This window comes from Phodopus roborovskii, unplaced genomic scaffold (genome assembly GCF_943737965.1).
Source record: "Phodopus roborovskii unplaced genomic scaffold, PHOROB, whole genome shotgun sequence".
Taxonomy (NCBI): Eukaryota; Metazoa; Chordata; class Mammalia; order Rodentia; family Cricetidae; genus Phodopus; species Phodopus roborovskii.
In genome coordinates this window covers 1508512-1529148 of record NW_026126624.1, presented here as the reverse complement: position 1 = coordinate 1529148, position 20637 = coordinate 1508512, and the positions used below count along the sequence as shown (strand labels likewise).

Here is a 20637-nt window from a genome sequence, read left to right as displayed (position 1 = left end):
GCATGCTGGCTAATGTTTTGCCAACTTAATACAAACTAGAGTTATCAGGAAGAGGGAACACTGATAGAGAAGACCTTCTATCAGGTTGACCTGTGGGAAAGGTTGTGGTAATTTCTTGATCAATGATTGATGGGAGGGCCCAGGACATTGTGCATAGTGCTACCTCTGGAAAGGTAGGTGGTCCTGGGTTACATAAGAAAGCAGGCTGAGTGAGACACAGAGAGCAAGCCAGGAGACAAGTTCCTCCATGTGTCTGCTTCAGTTCCTGCCTTGACATTCCTCTACTTACCTGAGACCTATAAGAAGAAATAAATCCCTTTTCCCACCTAGTTGGTTTGGGTCTATGTTTCCTCGCAGCATCAAACTAGGGATAACCATTTAAACCCATTTGAAATTCGTTTTACTATCCACAGTAAGGTGTTCAAGTTATTTCTTCCAAGATTGTTAGCCAACCATTCTAAACCATTTACTTAATTACCCTTTGATAATGCTTTTAAAAATCATTTATTAATTCTTACACATGCAGTATTTCTAGACAATCTCTTTTGTCTCGTTAACCTTTGTTAGTCTTGTACTACTGCATTTTAAAATACCATGTCTGACTTACTACCTGGCCCAACAGCTCTTCCCTCCCTATGAGAAGAGCAGCTTTGACGACTGGGAACTGAATGAGGGATGTGAATGGACAGTTATAGGTGGGAATACCACAGCAAATGAAACTCTTGGGGTCAACCAGACTGTGGATCAGAACTGCGACCTGTGAGATGTTACGAGAATCCCGATCGGAAGGTCCAAGAGGCTCTGCCTTCCAAGGAAAATGGAAAGACAATAAACCTAATTAATTAATTAAATACTAGGCATTAAATGAGAATAAGTTCAGTGTTACTTTGTGTCATGAAGAACTTAGGCTTGGAGGGGTAAAACTTGATGGTGGGAAAATCTTAAAGGCCCTCGTGCCTCCTACAATTATCTGGCCAAGGAATAGGATTATTGGCTGTCAATAAGTAATGCTGAAACTGCATATCAACAGATCAGAAAAATACATACATACATAATACATACATGCATATATATATATGCACATACAATAATATCTGTAGAAACCCAGTGTGCTGCTTTGCTATAACTTCTTCACAAAGAACTCTCATTTAATGACAGTTTCCCCAAATATATAGCTTCCTGGGGATACCTGTTTCTTTGCTGTACGCTAACCCCCTGCTCTAAAGGGCTCCAGTAGAACTTTAAAATACAAGTAAAACTCAAAAATGCCTTCTTAGTTGCATAGCCTATAAATCAAGGAAGAAACTTAATGAGTAAAAATATTTAGTCTCCTGTATGACTTTTTTTCCAGCACAGGCACATAGTGGGGAGCCAAGAGCATGCACTTGTGCTTTCCTGGGCAAATACAGTAACAAAGCAGGATGACGCTGTGTGGGTCAGACAATGGGATCTGACAACTGAATAGGAAATGGACTAAAGTCCGGAGCTTTTCAAGAGCCTGTTCTCCAGGACAAAGGATCCCTTTCATTTCCCACTTGCCTCCTGTCTCCTCCATACTACACGAGTAACACTATTAATGTTATGCATCATGCCACTAAAAGTAAACTGTCACCACATTTGCTTAGGGGCACTGCTGAGTTAGTTCATCTTGATGCCTCTGTTGAATTTCTGGTGTCTTCAGTTTAGGGTGACTGTGATAAACAACAATCTCACTACCCATGAATGAAAGGAAGAGGTGAGAGTGAGTGATGCTAAGTTATACTGGTGCAAATGCCCCATTGTGCTGAATTGTGCCATCGTGTGGATTAGTAAAGAGTCTTTCCAGAGTGGTCTATTAGCAGTCTAAAATGGGTGTCTCAACTTGAAGTGTTCAACTGGGAGATGGATGGGAGGATCTGAAAGACACAAATTTTCGTAAAAATTCCTGGGCTGTGCCTAAGACCAAGACAAGGCCCATTATGGAAAGCACAGAGTCAAACATTGTCATCTTCCTGTGGTTCCCCCAGGTGAGCCTCCTAGGGTCTCCTGGTGATTGAAGAGGACTTTAAAGAAAGAGCTGCATTGATAAATAATGCATTTCCTTTGTCTTGCTAGGAATTCTGGAGGCAGAGGTACAATCAGATCAGCTGTGAACAGCTTACATAGCAAATCTAATAGGTTTGTAAGATTAGATTTTGTGTTCATTTGTTTTTGCTGTAAGGCAGCTATTAATCTGCCTCTCCTCTTTGCTGGGTGGTGCTCTTCTTACTTAGCAAATAGATCTGTTTTTCATTTTTGCATTTCACTTTGGTTTTACATTTCCTTAATCACTTTTGAGGGGAGCTGTCAGTGGGAGATCACATGAAATGGTCCAGGGGCTAGGGAGGCTGCAGAGATGGAAAACACAGGTGGGTAAAAGTTACCTTCTGGAAAAGAGTCCACCCACTTTGTAGAGCTTGAACCACCACCAACTTTCTTGTAACCTGCATTTTTGCTGGGAGCAGTGGAGCCCCTGGAAGCCCAAGCCAGGACTTTAATCCAATTTCATTGTAGTTGATGGCTGGTCTGGAGAGGTTGAGATGGGGATAAAAACATTCAAGAACTTTGCTGGAGACATCTTGTAGAAAGTCAACTAAATAATGTGAACTCTAATTATTGGATGTGCACTCTAAATTCTGGAAGTGCACTCTTACATTGTGTGACTGAAAGCCTTTGGGACAGCAGAGAGATGGGTCAGGGAATAGTGCAAATGCTTTGCAAGGCAACAAACCCAGATGCACTGCAGAGACCTCATGCTTCTTTTCTCCATTCTCCATTAAAAGATGAGTACACAAAAGCTCACTCCTCTGTCTCAAAGTCCAAGCTTAAGGAGGAGCAAGGAGACAGTACCAAGACCCTTGATATGAACCAAGGCTACTGTTCAATTGAAGTTCTTGTTTTACCTCCTCAGTGTCTCCTATTTTGGTACTGTTGGGAATGAAAGGTCCTCAACATCCAGAAACCACCACATTCAGTTTTGTTATTTACTCTTTCCATTTTTCTCTATTTAGGTCTTTTGACCAGACCTGACCTGTAAAGTATGTCTGTTCTGGACCTTGCATAACTGGCTTGAAAAACTGTCCCCTCTTTGTCCTTGACATCATCGCCTCTACAGCTCTAGTGGCCTCAATCATATGGCACTTCAAAGGAAACTTATCTTTTGCCTAAAATGCAAATACAGCAGAAATAAAAAGTCACATGCCCTATACTTCTCTCTGTTCTTCTATGAAAAAATGCCCCCTTTTGGAGAAAGGTGACCCTATCCCCAAGGCCCAGGTTTCCATGGTAACATGAGTGGAGGCACTGCCAGATTGAGTCTAAGAACTGAGCAGAGTCTTGGGAACCAAGCAGCCCTGGATTCAACCCTGAGTTTTCTAGGTAGGGCTTTGGGCGGGGCAACATTCTTAGTCTTAGTAACCCATTCAATTACAGTGATCAAGCAGCAACTTTGAACTGCTGGCAATAATACGGCTCTATATAGTCTACTTTCTGAGATGATCAAGGTAGTCAGTGGATGCTTCCTGCTGTCACTGGATGTATTGAGTAGCATCAGAGGTTGGTAACTGTAAGCAAGTTCCTGGCAGTTGAAAGGGGATGCAACTCAATCCAAAAATGTACCTGTAGTGTTTGGAAGGTCACCGGGACCTGAAGAGCACATTAACAGAAGAGAAACGAATCTCCCTTGTTCTTGCTGGGTTGGATAGCACGGAACGTTATAAAACAGCAAACAGAGGCTGTCCCCTTTATTGTATCGATGAAGGCAAAGGCCAGACACCTGAAGGGCTTCCCATGCCTCCCTAGCCAGATAGTCGTCAGAGCCAAGATTGAAGTTCAGCACCAAGGTTGTCTATGCAAGATCTCCCTGATAGCTAGGAACTAGGGTCGAGTGACACATTACCATTATCAGCGCCTGAATCCTTCACTTACTTCTTTTACCATCTTGTGCCTAGGAGAATCCGAGAGACCCCATCTAGAGATTTCTGAGCAGGTTCCCACTACATGCCTCCATGAGTCCATAGGCTCTGCAGATGTTTTCTTCCTGAGTGTGCCTGATGCCATGCAAAATGCCCAGTTTCGGGGAGCATCACCAGGGACCAAATCTACCCTAAAACTACAAGATGCCAGCCACAATGCTTTTAGGAAAACCATACCAGTAAAATAATTCCATCCCTCACCCCTACTAATGTAGTTTGCTGTGAATATTGGAGGTCTTGGGGTGTGACTGCTGTACTCATGGTCCTGAGTTTACTGCCCTTTTACCTCTAGCCACACATAAGTAGGCAGTGGGTACCAGGTCTGGGAAGATAGCTCAGTGGAGAAAGTGTGTGCTGCACAAGCATGAGGAGATGTGTTCAATCTGAAGAACCCACATTACACAACAACCAAATTACAGCCACTTACGAGGTAACTGAAATCCTAGTCCTTGGAAGGCAGGTCTCTGGAATGGCTGGCTAATGAGTTCAGATGAACTGGGTTCAGTGAGAGACACTGTCTCAAAAAGTAAGATAGGGAATAATTGAGGGAAGATACCTGGCATCCTTCTTTTACACACACACACCACACCCCCCCGAAGGGATGTGGTCCTTACCAGCCTTACTGAAATCCCTTGGGAAGAAACACAACAATCTTTGAAGAACTCTGGAACCTCTAGAGCTTGGTGTGTTCCTCTTTAGATCCCTTCTTCCTGTGAATATCTAGACCCTACGTCTTAGAGGGCTAAGGTGATTTGCCCACAGATGGCCAGTTTCAGAAATAACTCTATGACATATCCTACTTCCCCATGAAACTATAAAAATTCCAAAGTTTGGGCTTTCTGTTTTCTCATATAAGATCCCTTAAGCCCAAGTGATAGATAAAGTACATTAATGCACTCTGAACGCTTTCATGGTCTGTCCTCTGCAAAGCTACAAGACAAGTGCTGAGAGCCAGAGGAGTAAGGAATGTGGAGGGATGGAGGTGAGCAGACGGGGCAAATTACCATACAGTGTAAACCCCTAAAAAGAATTACTTCTCTGCCTACATAAAGCAAAACAGAGTATTCAGTTCAGGGGCTTTGCTATCGGGATCTCAACTTTTTGAACTTGACTGTTCCAAAGATAAATGTAGATGACAGAGTTGTTTGGTTTGAACTCTCAAAAAGCTCTAGAATTCAGCATTGCAGACCCACTTATTCTAACCGGGAGAATGTGCTGCCAGCTAGACAAAGGAACTTGGGACGTGACCCATATGTATCTGTGTGTTTGGCAGGGAAGCAGGCTGGCTTCAGACTGCCTTCACAGCTATCAGTGAAGCCTTGTTTCTTAGAAACCTCCTAAGCATAGATTTCAAGTAAGTACCTGAGTTCAAAAGTCCTCCCATGCCTGCTGCCCCTGAGTTGGACAGGAAGATGGTTTATATCCAGCATAGTGATCTGCCTCAGCAGGAATACAAAACCAGACAGCTCCTTCCTCCATGTCAGGGTTCTCAGAACCAACTTCAATGTCAAATTCAACAAGTGGTTATTTATTGAAACCTACTATGCTGAACCAGTTATGAAATGGAAACATGAGTGAGCAAAATCCCACACTTAAAGTCTGGTAAGACAACCAGATACAAGACTAACAAACTCAATCACATAGATGGGTATTTTTTTCTATGAGCAAGGAAAAGGGATGGGGTGAAGGGCCAATGAGATAGCACAGTAATCAAAGGGACACTCCACAGACTGACAATCTGAGTTCAATCCCAGAACCCACATGATAGAAAAAGAACCGTGACACCCCCCCACACACACACACACACGGTGGGGGAGGGAGGGAAGGAAGGAGAGAGAGAGAAATGTAATTTGAAAATGTTTTAAAAAGAAGACAGTGATAGGAATTGAGGGGAGGAAGTGGGGAAGCCACAGGCTACAAGGACATATTGTCCTGTGTGGGATTTAGCTATCTCTTTTAAGTTTGTGGGCCATCATGTGATAGTCTGCACTGTACCCTTGTGAGCTTCCTTTCTCTGTAGCTTAGGAAGGGAAACTGTGCTTTCCCTGGCAGAGACTGCCGTTCCCCTGGAAGCCCAGAGATGGAGAGGAGGGAAGCATACTTGCAGGGCCCCACTACCTGCTTCCAAGAACCAAATGTCCACAGGCTATTCCTGAGAGAGAGAGTTCATGCATTCTAGAAGATAAATAGACTTCCCTTCTCAGGTAATAACAGCAATTTTGCTCTTGTGAAGTTTACATTCAAGCCTGTGCAAAAACAAAACCATTAGACTTGTCATGGGCAGACTCACAGATCCTGTCTACCTTCATGTTTTTTCTCCCCCGTCCAGAGCTGAGGTTGTAATAAATGGCTCTTCGCTGCCAGCCTGTCGTTGACAGAAGTCATGAAAGCATTAAGCACAGCATCCAGCCAGCTTCATCCAGATGGAGACACAACCAGACACTCTCTCTGAGAATCAGGTACTGGTCATTACCCATAGGGCAAGAGAGAGGCTGGCCTGGCTCTCTTTACCATGAGCCACCAAATGGCTACTCTCAATCATCTAAAGAAGTCAGGATACAAATAAATGTTTCCCTCCTGAGGAAACAGGTTTCATCTATTACATGCTCAATTAAAAAAATCAAAACCTGGGACAAGTCCAGGCACCTGACCCATGTGGATATACAGCCATTTGGGCAAGTGACCAACCCCCCTAGGGTCCTCAGGGTTCAACTCCCAGGAGCTGTGCTTCTTCTGGGCATTGCAAGTCACAGGTTTCTTTCTCTAGCATAAAGAGTTGTCTCTTGTTTACCTTTACCTGGTACTTATGCCTCCATTCTGTGACAGTCCTTGTCTACCACCTCCCAAGGCAACTGTAGAATGAAAGGCTGTCTCCCTACTGCCACTCACATGAAAATACAGAACTATAAACTGAGAGACACAGGAACTGTCCAGACATCTGGTCGACCCACCAAGAGAATGTCTAACCAGAGAGGAAAGTTTTTGTTCTGGCCTTGGTACCCTCATACAGCAGTCATTCTTGGGTGGGGTGGACATGGAGGGAAGTTACAACTTTGGCACTTGGGACTTTGGGCTCAGATGCAGTCATGACTAACACATCAACGGCTGGATGTTCATACCAGATGGTACTATGTTTGCAAATAGGTGTAGCTAAGGAGGATTGTACTGAAGGGACTCATTCATTTTCTAAGTTGTCCAAGAGGGCTACCAGAAAAGGCTGGCTTACAACAATATGTTTTGAGGGATAAGCAGGAGTTTATCAGGGTGTGCCATGCTGCATCCTGCACACACATGGTCTGAATGGTCTTTGTGACCAGGGCTGAAAGAGTATTGAACTGAAGATGGGAATGGGGGATGGGAGTAAGGCACCCAGGACCATGTAAGGAAAGGCTTAATTCCCCAGGCTATCAGCATGGTGAAGGTAAAGAGCCACATAGAATATAGCACAAAGCAGGATGTTACCCCCTCCAGTGGCTCTACCCTTAGCTCAGATGCTTCATGGGGGTGTGGAACTAAAACTGTTGACATCTGGGAGCCTGGTGCCTGAGAGGCCACCTGAAGGAGCTGCTACCAGGCCCTCTCAGTGCCTCTTCTGGGGCCACCTAAGTGAGACCCACCCTTGTTGCACTGCCCCAACAGCCATGCTCTTTCCTCTGGAGCACAATGGAACTGACAAGACTGCTACACAGCAATCACCCCTATCAACCTGTGGCTGAAGGCATAACAGTTATTATTCTCTTCCAGATGGTTCTAGAAGCCAGCGTTCTGGGTGCTGTCTCAGCAGCTCCAGGAGAACCCATCTTATAGATTCTGCAGGGTTCTGGCAGCCCCAGGTGTCCGGCGTGGCTGTATCACCCCGACATCCATCTATTCTGACCCCTTGTCTGAGTTGGTGTAACATCATCCTCCATCTCTCACAGGACACTGTCACTGGATTTACAGCTCACGGGGAACTCAAGATGATCTCATCTCAAGATCCTTAATCACAACTGCCAGGACACTGTTTCTAAGTAAAATCACATTCACAGGTTCCAGGGATTCAGAGTTGGCCATATATTTTGGGTGGCCACCATATTCCATGTTTCCTGCTACAGCACTTGACAGTAAAATTCTACCCAGCCATTTCAGCTCCTTCTGGCCCTTTTCTGTAGGAACTCAGAAGGTGGGGAGTGGAGAGACATACACATGCATGCACACATGTGCACACACACACACACACACACACACACACACACACACACGGGTATGCGGACACAGACACATATATCCTATTTGTGTAGAAGAAGATACCATGGCTGCTATAAGGAGCCTGTAGACACCAGCCACTGTAGAAGGAACAATAATATGCCTCCACCCAGAGGGAAAAGGAATTTCCTCCTCTCAATTAGTTACCAAAATTATTCACAATAAAAGATTCTATGAGTGATTTGGAATGATATTTAATAATTGATTGTAATTTCTCATAATTAGTTAGAAATTAATTCCCCTCACAGAGGTATTTATTTATGAGCTTTCTGGGGGCTCTCTTTGCTTTTAAATACTTTGGGGTAAGTAATTGCAAGGGATATTAGCAATTTCCAAAGTATATTAGCGTGTCAAGTTGTATAATCTTTAGTGAAGTGGAGTAAATAAAACGCTTTTGTTTCCTGCTAAGAAGTAAGAAGTGCTCAGCCAAGGTGGCTTCTCCTTGCACAATAACTAGAGACTGCAACCACTAATTTACAGTGGCTAGTGGATGGAGTGTGACATACTCAAGGGATGCTGGCTACCCTGTGGCTGTCTCAGAACACTCTAAACCCAGATGTATGTCAATCACCTGACCCAGGCCCCCAGAGAATAAGGTTTCCTCAGGTATCAGCCACAGCTTCTAGATTCTTCCTAGTTTCCCCTGTTTCCAAGTATACGCAGGCTCATGGCTCAGTGTGACCCTAGACACATCCAGGAAGAGTTACACATTTGCAAACCACATGAGCATTCTGCGGGTGGGAGAAGACAAGCTTCCCTGGGTTGGTTCTCAATGGTGGCTTGCTGCAAGCTATACAATTAGATCAGCTGACCTGAGTACCCAGCTCCTTCCTCTGCATGACCACAATCACCACCATGTCTTAAAAAAATGATAACTTAGTCATTTCATGGGTTTGTCTGTCTGTCATCTATGGGTGCATGTGCATACGTAGGCTTGTGCATGTGGAGGGCAGTGGTCAACCTCTGGCAACGTTCCTCACGAGCTGTCCACATTGGTTTTTGAGACAGTCTCTCATTAGCCTGGAACCTGCTGAGTAGGCTAGACTGCCTAGCAATTGATCCCTGGGGATCTGTGTGTCTTCCCCTCTCCAGCACCATAATGACAGGCACCCTGACACTGTGCCTGGCTTAAAAATGTGGGTTCCTAAGATGAGACTTGAGCCCTCAAGCTTGCATAACAAGCACTTCACCAACTTAACTCTCTCTCCTAGCCCCTTAAGCAGTTCTTTTAAAAATTTAATTAAAATATAATTGCATCGTTTTTCCCCCTTCCCCTTTTTTCCCTCATGTATCTGCCACTATTTCATGCTCATGGCATTGTTGTGTGTGTGTGTGTGTGTGTGTGTGTGTGTGTGTGTGTGTGTGTGTGTGTGCGTGTCTATATGTGTATGTATATACTCCTAAATATATAAACACAACCTGCTCAGCCTGAATGTTATGTACATTGTGTGTATGATTTCAGGGCTGACCACTGGGTATTGGATAACCAGTTGGGCACTTTCAGCACTCCTTAAGTGTTTGTAGTTGAGAATTCTCCCTTCCCTATTAGCATGCTTATGGGTGTCATTCTTGTTCAAGTCCTCATGTTCTATAAGTAGAGCTCCAAGCTTATGCTCAGGCTACTAGGGACAGGATGTGTATGGTCTGCTGGTGATTTCATGAAGAACCTATTCCAGTGTCTTCCATCCTTTCCCTGTGTTGTTCTGGAACTTGCCCTCTAAATCTAACTTACCCTGGAACCTAGAGAACTGTATTTTGATCACTTTGTTCTGGAACAGACCCAGACGAACTGGTCTCTGTAGGACCAAGAAGATGTCATGATTCACAAACCCTGCTAGACAACAACTAAAGGAATAAGATGCAGTCCACAAAATGGACCAGGTGCACAGGCCAGGAGGCCACACTCACAGGATCTTACAGGTGGAAGTAGTAGTTTCCCATCACAGTCCCACAGACCCATTTAAACCACGCCAGCCCACCCCTGTGGTCACCATACCTGAAGAAGCCTTCCTGGAAAAGCAGAGGCCAGTGGGGAATCAGGGTACACATTGTTCTGACTCCTCTTTTTAGGATATCCCGGTTAGAGGATAGTTCTCCTAAGACTGGCAGTTTAATCCAGGGAGAGCCAAAGGGCTGGGTTTGCCAAGTACTGATGGATTCCTGACATTGGCACACCAACCTTCCATCTAGGGCCATCTGTAAAGTCACAGAGCATCCTTGAGGGCATCTGAGCTCTGGGTGTGCTCACCTGTTTGCTGAGTGGTATGTCCTTGCAGGGTGACATGGACTAGAACATCTAAGCCAGTAAAGAACATTTAGCAACATGGAGACTTCCTTTTTTGGTTTTCACAGGAAGCAGATTTTAAAGTTCTTGGATGCAGAGAAGGATATTTCTGTCCTTAAGGGGACCCTGAAGCCTGGAGACATTATTCATTATATCTTCGATCGAGACAGCACAATGAACGTGTCCCGGAACCTCTATGAACTCCTCCCCAGAACCTCACCCTTGAAGAATAAGCATTTCCAGACTTGTGCTATCGTGGGCAACTCGGGAGTCTTACTGAACAGTGGCTGTGGGCAGGAGATTGATACCCACAGCTTTGTCATAAGGTAACCTAACACCCCACAGCAAGGGTTTGGGCCCTAAGTGGCAGGTATATTGAAGTGACTAAAACAAGGCACATGAGTTGGGTGTGTCCTGTTCTCAACCTTCATTGCGTGTCATAATTGCTATGGGGGAAACATTGGTTATTTGTCTCATTGCTGTACCCAAACATCTGACAAGAGCAACTTAAAGGAGGGTTTGTTTACGCACATGGTCTGAGGGTCCATCACAAAAGAGAAGGGAGGAAGAGTATGAGGCAGCTGGTGAGATTGCATCTGCAGTTAAGAAAAAGAGCTAAATGTTTTGGCTCATCTCTTTTTTCTCCCCATCCTTATTCCACTTGGAAACCCAGCCCATTGGAGGGGCAGGGCTTCCTTCTTCAGTCAAACCTCTCTGGAAATTTCCTCAAAGGCATATCCAAATAGTGTCACCCAAGGGGATTGACAATGAAGATTATGTCACAATGACAAGAAGATTGGTGTCACAGGGACCCTTATCTCCAATCAGAATGTACATCTAATCAGTTAAGTCACCTTGGGGACAGGACAGGGGCATTGTGTGACCCAGACGGCTCATGTGATTCTGAATTATATCTAAGGTTAGGAATCACAGGGAAAGATTGTAGTGATAGGCAGACTGGCCCTTAGCATGTTTTGTAAATAAAACTTTATTATAACACAGTCACTCAGGCCCACCCTCACACTGTTAATAGCTTTCTGGGCAAAGCTGGGATATTTTTGCTAAAGCATACAGCCTGCAAAGCTAGAAATATTTATTGTCTGGTCCCTTACAGAAAGAGCCTGTTCTCTGAACACTAGACAGAGCCTGCTACAAAAGGGATAAAGAAAATCTAGATGGGTAGTTCCTGTGCCAGGACTGTAAAAGTCTTGTCAGTATTCCGGAAGGTGGTATGCCACCTGTAACGTTAGTATCCTGGAGTCAAAATCTAGCAATACAAAAAAACTCAATGGTCATTTTCTCTGATATCAGTTCTTATTTCACCATCACTGGGGACATTGGGACAGTTACCCATGGCCCTGATACCTGACCCTCAAGCCATACAAACTTAGAAACAAGGCATTGCTGTCTCCTGAACAAAAGTAGGACACAGAGTGCTTCGAGTTTCATCCCAAAGCACTCCCAGCCCTGGCAGAAGAAATGTGTGTCATGTCTCACATTTCTGTTAGGACTGCCTTGTGCAAAGAGAATCTCAGTCTAGGGCTTTGGGAGCATCACCACCAGAGAGTTCCCTGAACCTGAGGTCAAGGAAAGAAACGAGTATAATTACTCCTGCATCACCTGAGATTGGAGGTGCTACAACAGCCTGGGTACCAGTTACTTCCTCTTCATTCCCCTTGACCAGGTTTCTCTGTGACTGGCAGAGCCAATAGCTCTGTTCTTACATTTCCAAGCCCTCCGGTCTAAAGAGAGGGTCTGGGTAGGAAAAGAAAGGGAAATGTGTGGGAACTTGTCTGATTGGAAGCCAGGGGGCAAAGCTCCTCCTTGGGTCAGCTCACCTCCAGAGTGTAGGCTTCAGTGAGGAAGTTTCTCTGACCTAGTATAACCCTTGCAAGACTTGCAGGAGTTATGAGTTATGGGTTTCAACAGTCAGCTTCCCATGCCACACTAAGCCCCACACTAAGATTCACCCTGAATATGCCTGACATTATCCTATGAGCCAGGGTCACCCCATAGTTTCCAGTGTGGGTTCTGAAACTCAGTCCTGACTCTAATGGTCTTTTGTCATGTGACTTGAAGTAGATCACTCCTCTTTCCTGGACTTTGGTTTCATCTGTAAAATGTTTGGGTTGCGTTGGCTGATTCTAAGGGCCTCCCATGAAGGCTTTCCCGATGCTAACCCAGATTTCTCCACACTTTAATGTGGATACATCTTTACTGGCTTATTGAAATACAGAGGCAGCAGATATGAAGTGAGCCTGAGACTCTGGATTTCCCACAAGACCACAAGGGAGGTGTGATGCCAGATGCACTTAGAGAAGCTAGGCTACAGTCTATCCCACTGACTCCTGTATCCACTCACACATACAATCAAAAAGAACGTGATGTCACGCATGTTAGGTGAAATGACATGTGTGAGCATGCCCTGTGCCCCCCACATGATGGTACACTGAGTATCCATTCTCTATAAACCCTGCATCTCCACTGAACTGCCTCACCCACGGACATGGAGCTCCTGAAACAACAGTAGTTTTTGTGTCTGTGTCTTGATCTCCAGGCAAAGACGGTGTGCCTAGCACACAGGAGGACCCCACAGGGCTGAACTCTGATATCAAACACTGACAAATGGATGCCTGCCACCATCTGTCAAAGTCTTCAAAATTAGTTTTCCTTATGTATGTTTCTGCCCCCCTCCATGTAAGAGACACTCAGGTCTCTGCCACCCCCTCAGAAAACTACTGGGGAACAGGACCCCCCAAGAGTCCTAGTAGGTCACAGCACACACAGAACACAATGAGTTTGCAACGTACAGTACCTCCCACAATGAAGAGCAGACCACAATGGGAAGGATGAGGAAAGAAGTTCAGGAGGCTCTATTAACCAGATGCTGGTTGCACACTGGCTTCTGGGAACCAAGATGGATGGGACACATAGGCCTGAGAGGGTAACATAAGACTGCAACACCAGCTTCATTCTTCTGAACAACACACACACACACACACACACACACACACAACACACACACGGGTAAATCACCATCAGCATAGTCCCTTAGCATGATATGAATAGCATGTTCATGGCATTTGGTGATAGCCTGTGCACATCTCCTGGTGTATTTAACTCTCACCACTCTCCTTTATAGTGAGGAAACTGAGGAATGGATGGCCAAGATCCAGGTGACTAGCTACAACCAGGGTTAGGCTGAGGAGCTGGCAGTCTGGCTTCTGAGCCACAACTGCCCCCTCATCCCAAGGACTACTTACTCTTCCTATACCTGTGGATACAGTTATTTCTGGAAGGGCCAGCTCCCTTCCTGCCAGATGCCAGGCCTATAGGCAATGCAGCTCCTTCCCCTAGAATTTTCTGTGAATAAGAGAGCCTGGATCCACCAGAACCAATGTCAGAAAGGACTGCCCCACGCCAGAAAAAAATTCATGTATTCTATGTCAGTGGGAAGGAACATGTTCAGAGTCCACACATGGCTCAGCTATTTGCCCCACCCCCACCCCATCACACACACACACACACACACACACACACACACACACACACACACACACGCCTAGCAGGAATGTCCTCTCTAAGACATATCACCGGGCAAGCTTGAGCCCCACAGACCCCATTCCCACCCTGTCCCCATGCAGGTATGAAGCCCCTGCTGTGAGTGGGCCTACCCTCAAGGGCACAAACACCCTGATGTCCCTTCTGGTGGAGGCCTTTCAGATGCACCTGATAGCAATCAGTCAGTATGTCCCGCCCCATCACCTGACTAGAACTCAAATCTGCAGGACACCTGCTAAACCTTCTTTGCCCCACCATGGTTACTGGTGGTCTTCAGTGAGCCTGACAGGGTCAAATGCTCCTAGCTCTGTTCTCAGGGCTGGGAAGTCAATCCACAAGCAGTCAATGCTCAGGAAAGTTTTGGAAGTTTGGCTCAGCTGGCCTCAGAGTAAGAGGGAGACATGGATGGCCCCAGACAGGCCACTGTGCATCAAAGTCGCCTCCCACTCTCTGTGGCCTGGAGCAGGGCCATCTGAAGAGATTCCCCTGCATTCCTCCTCCCAATAATGTTTAGCCACAGTCAAGATTGCAAAGCCGGGGCATGGGATGGAGACATGAGGTATACGGGGAAGACTCTGAAGAGTTCATGAGCTTCTGAATCCTTCCTGAACCAGGGAATTTGGGCAAGTCAGTTGGAGACTGAGGACTTCCTTTGTCTCTAAAACTGGATCATGAATTCAGGTTCACAGTAAAAAATAAGCTGACCTGTGGGAAAAAATATGAGCCAAGTGGCCAGTGTAGCCCAGGGCTCAGTGATGCCAGTATGCTACTCACTTAACTGACTTTCCCAGACAACGAAGAAGAAAAATTGTTGCTTTAAGGCAGGGGCAGACGGTGTCTGTGTTACACTATGAAGTGATGGCACCTGGCCCCTCACTTACATGTAGTCAGCCTCTATACTGTACATACTTGCTCTGAGCTCTCCATTTATTCCCATTGATCTGAACATTTTTCTTACCATCCAGTTTTCCAGGGAAGGCAGTACTTCCTGGCTGCAGACTTAGTCCCAGGGGCCCTCAGACACTATAACCATTGAGGGAGGGACCCAAGGCAGTCCTTCAATAGACAGGCAGGCTGATGGGTTCAGCAAGAGAAAACAGTGAACAGGTCTGCCCATTTCCTCTTTCCCTCAAGACCCTTCCAATCACTCCCTCCTGTCTTCAGAGCCGAGTCTTTGCATGTCCAACCTCTGATATCTCATCTGGCTTCACCCTGTTCCAGGTCTCATCTATGTAATACCCATTAGTCAGACCAATTCACATACCTCTGCTAAACACCCATGCTGCCTCACAATCGCTGTCCTCAGGCAAATTCCTTTGTCTAAAACTCCCTAGCATGGTGTTTCTTTCATAAGCTGCTAGGAACCCAAGGAGGAAGAGACTTTCAGAAAGTATATATATGCACATGCATATGCATATATACATATAAATTCTTCATGTCTGAGGCATGCTACATCGGGACCGGAGTCCTGTTTTTAACAAGTCTCTGTGGGATCCTTCTGACGTTACAAACTGGAAACAAGCTTTTCTCCTGTAGCTGTCCACCAGCGCTCTTCTGCTCATGCATCTATGCATTCTTCAGATTTCCCTCCCGGCTCTGACACCTGACAATCATTCACCCCATAGAAAGATGACATCAATTAACACGGGCTACGCTTTCACTACAGTTCAGTAGCATTCTAAGTACCCACTGTTCTTGTGGTCTCCGCCACAAGCCAAAGTCATGGAAGCTCTCTTGGAAAGCACAGAGAGGCTGAGAACGCTACACAGGACCACACAGGTAGAGCATATCATCTGAGTACTGAACCTGGAAGTCCGTCTTCTGAGCCTTCACTCTGAGGGGGTCACCTAATGAGCCAGGCATACCTGCTGAGAGCAACGTCATTGTGGGGCTCCTCTTTTAGAAGCTGGCCTCCAGAGAGTGGCATTTTGTGTTTAAGGATATGACAGGGGCTCAGTAAACATTTGAGGCATGAAGGAAGATATAGGAAATGATACATCTGTGGCGACAAAGAGAAAGAAACAAGAAGCAGAGATAAAGTTCAATGTAAGAAGGACCATCTTCCCTAAGACCATGTTGACTTTTATCCCTCAGGTGCAATCTGGCTCCAGTACAGGAGTATGCTCGGGATGTGGGCCTCAAGACAGACCTAGTGACTATGAACCCCTCTGTCATCCAGCGGGCTTTTGAGGACCTGGTGAACGCCACATGGCGGGAGAAGCTGCTGCAGCGGCTGCATGGCCTCAATGGCAGCATCCTATGGATACCCGCCCTTCATGGCGCGGGGTGGCAAAGAGCGTGTGGAGTGGGTCAATGCTCTTATCCTGAAGCACCATGTCAACGTACGCACGGCTTACCCTTCCCTGCGCCTGCTGCACGCAGTCCGAGGGTGAGTGTACCATCATCACTGAGGATTGCCATGTGGCAAACAGGGTGGCCTCTCAGATGCACTTCTGTCTCCACCACCATTAGCTGTGAGGACGGAAGTTTCTGTTACGCCTCGCCCATCGCTATTTACACCCAAATGAACGCACAGAGGCTCCTATTAATTATAAACTGTTTGGCCGATGGCTCGGGCATCTTATTGGCTAGCTTGCTCTTAATTATTAACCCATTTTGATAAATCTATGTATGTCCATGTAGTCTTGGCTTACCAGACAATGCCAGGGTCTCTTCCTTCCTTGTCAGCTATGTGGCATCTCTGGTGGCTCCTCTTTCCATTCCTCTTCCCAGAAGTCTCCTAGTCTGGTAGGCCCGCCTGTACTTCCCTGCCTGGCTACTGACCAATCAGCAGTTATTCATCAACCAATAAGAAAAGCATATATTCACAGCCTACAGAAGGACCTTCCCCCATCATAGCTGATTGCTCTTAGCAAGCTATCTGGCCCTTCTTAACCTCCATCAGCAATGAGAGTGGTTTGCAAATCGGTTTCATCTGGGTGAGCTGCCTACTTCCTGTGCTCTTAAGAAAGTAATCGAAGGTTGCATTGAGGCTCAATGGAAACAGATGATCTGTTCCTTCCTTAGGAAGGAAGGTGACTGATAAGTCACATACCTGCCATCTCGGTGGCTGATTTCCACCAGGGACAAATGGCCTTGGCTTCAACATGTCACCTTACGCTCTGTAGACCTTAGCTTCCCCATCAGTAAGCAGATGTGGGAAGGGGAGCATTGCTGGATGTAAAGAGTAAATGGAGTGATGTCTGGACAACAGCTAACACGGGTGTCCTGTTGTTGTCACGTCATCTTTGATTCTTCACTAAGCCCTGGGTCCAGTCCCTAGCACTACACAACCAGGGCGTGGTACCTGAAAGCTCAGGTAGTGGAGGCAGGAAGTTCAAGGTCATCCTCAGCAACATAGTGAGTTCCAGGCCAGCATGAAACCAAACCCTGTCTCAAAAAAACTAAAATTTTAAAGAGAAGAAAAAAAAAAATCAGTGAAGTCCACACTGATCCAGTTGGACTTTTCAACAGCCCAGCCTAACTGGTAATTCCTAAATTCCTGCTTATTTTGTCCCAACTGTGAAACCATCCACAAGCCCACCCACAAGGGTCTGGGCTAGGAAACTACCTGGGATCACAACAGCCAATAGAGCTTGATGTTGAGCACTCAATCACTTGGTTCCAGTTACCTATTACAGGGCAAGAAATCACCCCCAAACCTGAGGCTCCCGAAAAAACAGTAAGAGTGTTCTTCCAAATTGCTGTTAATCAGAAATTCGGTAACAGCTTGGCTGGGTGGTTCTGGGCAAAGGTGTACCACACAGTTACAGTAAGATGTGGCTGGTGATAGGACACTGGGGGCAGATGGCATTGAGTGCACCTCTCTTCACATCATTTTGGGATTAGAGCTTAAGCAAATGGGTGGACTGTGGTACTAGAGGGAGTGTGCAGAAGCCTGGGGGTGGGGCCGGAGCAGCTACTGAGGAACTGAGGACCTTCTTAGGCATAAATCTGACCTGGCTGTAACAAATCTGCCATCACCCACTGATCTACCCAACTACCCACTCAATCAAGGGCCAATCAGAGCCACAGTGGAAGCTCCCCAGGACAGACTCCGCCAGCTGAGGCACATGGGGATGCTCTTTGGTGGAGCCTCAGGGTAATAACTGGGAAGCCATCTGAGTCACCCACATAGGACCAGTACTCCTGAAAGTTAAGGTGACCCTAAGACAGTTATAACTCTGACCAAAATTGGTATGTGTTATCTCAGGGAATACACTGGCCCCAAGACAGATCTAAAGAAACAAACTACAAGAGCAACCACTTTTGAGACTGGTGGAACAGAGTGGTCCCTGTTCTGGAGGGACACGAGGCCCCAGAGAAACTCTTCAGTATTTGATCACATCATTCTGTCAGAGTGGGTCAGTCAGAGGAACCTTGCTCCCCAGGACTCAAGCCACAAGCCTTCAAGTCATTTATTCCTGGAAGGAGGGCATCAGTTGATTTGGAGATCTGAGAAAATAACCGAGGGCAGAGAACTGCCCTTTGGCAACAAGAGCAAAAGTCCTTTGGATGGGGAGCAGGCAGCCACCTGGAAGAAACCTCTGCAGCCAGAGCTATTTTTAGCCATAATTGACTCACTTTCATCTGTCAAAATAGCATTAAGCAGCAGTAATGAGCCCTTTAAACAAACAGGCTGTTGATCCTGGGAAGAAGGCAGCTCTCTTTGCAAGCTCTCCAGGAGGGAATACTGCAGGAGCAACAGGTGGGCTGCCCCACCTCAAGCTTCCAGCTAGGAAAGGAGGTGCCTTGGGATGGATTTTCAAACTTACATAGGCCCCTTGGTCTTGTGGAGTACTTAGTCCAGTGAGAAGCCTGTGTCCTTGGGAAAGGACTTGCCTCCATCTCTGGCCTTACCTGGTGTTGTAACATGGCACAAGAGTTGTTGGTGGGCTGGAGCCAAGAGGGCCCATGTAGGCAGAGCTCACATGGAGAGTTTTATTGGGGATAAGAGAAAGAGGGGAGAGAGAAAGGGAGAACAGAGTAGCCTCATGGGAAGAGAGACCGAGAGGTAGAAAGAGAAACAGAGAGACAGAGGGGGCAGGGAGCAGGGCCCCACCTTTTAAAGGGGGTGTAGCTATATAAATATGCATAGCTGATGACACACTGTCAGGACCCTGAGCTGGTCAGAGTACTGCCTGAGTACTGGCAAGCACTTCCGGCCAGGTGACAGGGGCAGGCCAGCATAATACCTGAATGCATACATTCTCCCTTTTGTTTGCTACGAAAAGGTGAGGAGTTTGGGTGGCAGGGTTAGGAGAATGAGGGCCCCAAGTTCTCGAGACTGCTGGCTGCTGATCTGGGGGCATCAAAATCTTAGAGGGACTTAAAAAAAGCCAGGAGTAGGTGGCTTTTTGACTGCTGTCCAGGCTCTGTGAGGCCATATGGTGTCTCTGGGACATGGCAAGATGCTTTGTCTAGACAACTCACTGGAGGCAGTCAATTCCCCAATGGTCTGAATAGGATCTTTGCAGCAGTTGAGATGAAAGGCAGGTTTGTTCAGTGGCCAATGCTGCTACTCTTGAAGTAAGTTCTGGGTAGAGATTCTTCTGTGCTAGCATGTCCCTGTATTCCTAAGAGCTTTTTAATTAAACATTTTAAATGCCATATTCTCAGGTCTGAACATTTGAGGACTGGCTGTCTATTAGGTATATATGAATAGACAAACTTTGTTTCTACCTATCTGTTTTAAGCTTAATTCTGAACACATATAGGGGACTAGGTGAGGCTTATGCCTGTAATTAATCACATCAGTACTCAGCATGACTACAGTTCAAGAGCTTGATCGTTTGTAAGATGACTATTAACTTGTATTTCTTAACGGTCTATAATAGATTAGCAGCCCCTCATAAGTCTAGGACTTTACATTCCTGTCCAATTTAGCCTTAAAAATAATGATTTTGAATTGAAGCTCTTCTAGTATCAAAATCATAGATAATGGGCTCAGAAAAAAATTTAAAAAAAAACATAGCTATTCTGTGGGTAAAAAACAGAACAAGTTTGTACCAAGCTGTTAAGGCAGACTCAAGGAAAGGTGACAAGGAAAATATCCCAGGTTGACATGAAAACAGGAGAAAGGCAGCCTGTGAGCTGGGGTGGGGCCCATGAGCAGGGCCTCGGGAGTTCGGAGGCCAGCACTGCCCTTGACAGGCCAGGGGGGCCTCTGCCCAAATGCCCAACTTTGGGAAAAGGACCCTCTCAGGGAGCAGGCATTCCATTGTAGAATACATATCTTATTTATCAACATATGTTGACATTTATCAAAGTTCTCTATAAGCTTGATGTTGAACACTTGGCAAAAGCATAAGTACTTAGGTATAAATCCCTAGGTAAGCTTTTGTTAATCTTAATAGATCTTTATAACCTTAAGTTTTTATCATCATATAGAATATATTTTAAAGCAGAGCTGACTCACATAAACAGCATGTTGTAACAAATGTAACCATATACTTATTTCATCATCCAAAAGTACAGACTAATCTAAAATATTTGAGACTTGTTGCTTTCCTTAGTCTAGAAGGAGATGCAATGAACACAGCTCATTAGGACTAA

General features: G+C 45.8%; 1 protein-coding gene across 1 annotated transcript in view; it reads left to right on the top strand.

Annotated features, from left to right (window-relative positions):
* The first annotated feature begins 1718 nt into the window (after nt 1–1718).
* The window catches only part of LOC127238068 (alpha-2,8-sialyltransferase 8B-like), a 38391-nt gene continuing 19472 nt past the window's right edge, over nt 1719–20637 (top strand). The window contains 7 exon segments of the mRNA XM_051206525.1: nt 1719–1735; nt 2095–2157; nt 6322–6358; nt 6360–6451; nt 10590–10847; nt 16177–16354; nt 16356–16471. Coding sequence (XP_051062482.1) covers nt 1719–1735; nt 2095–2157; nt 6322–6358; nt 6360–6451; nt 10590–10847; nt 16177–16354; nt 16356–16471 — 761 coding nt within the window.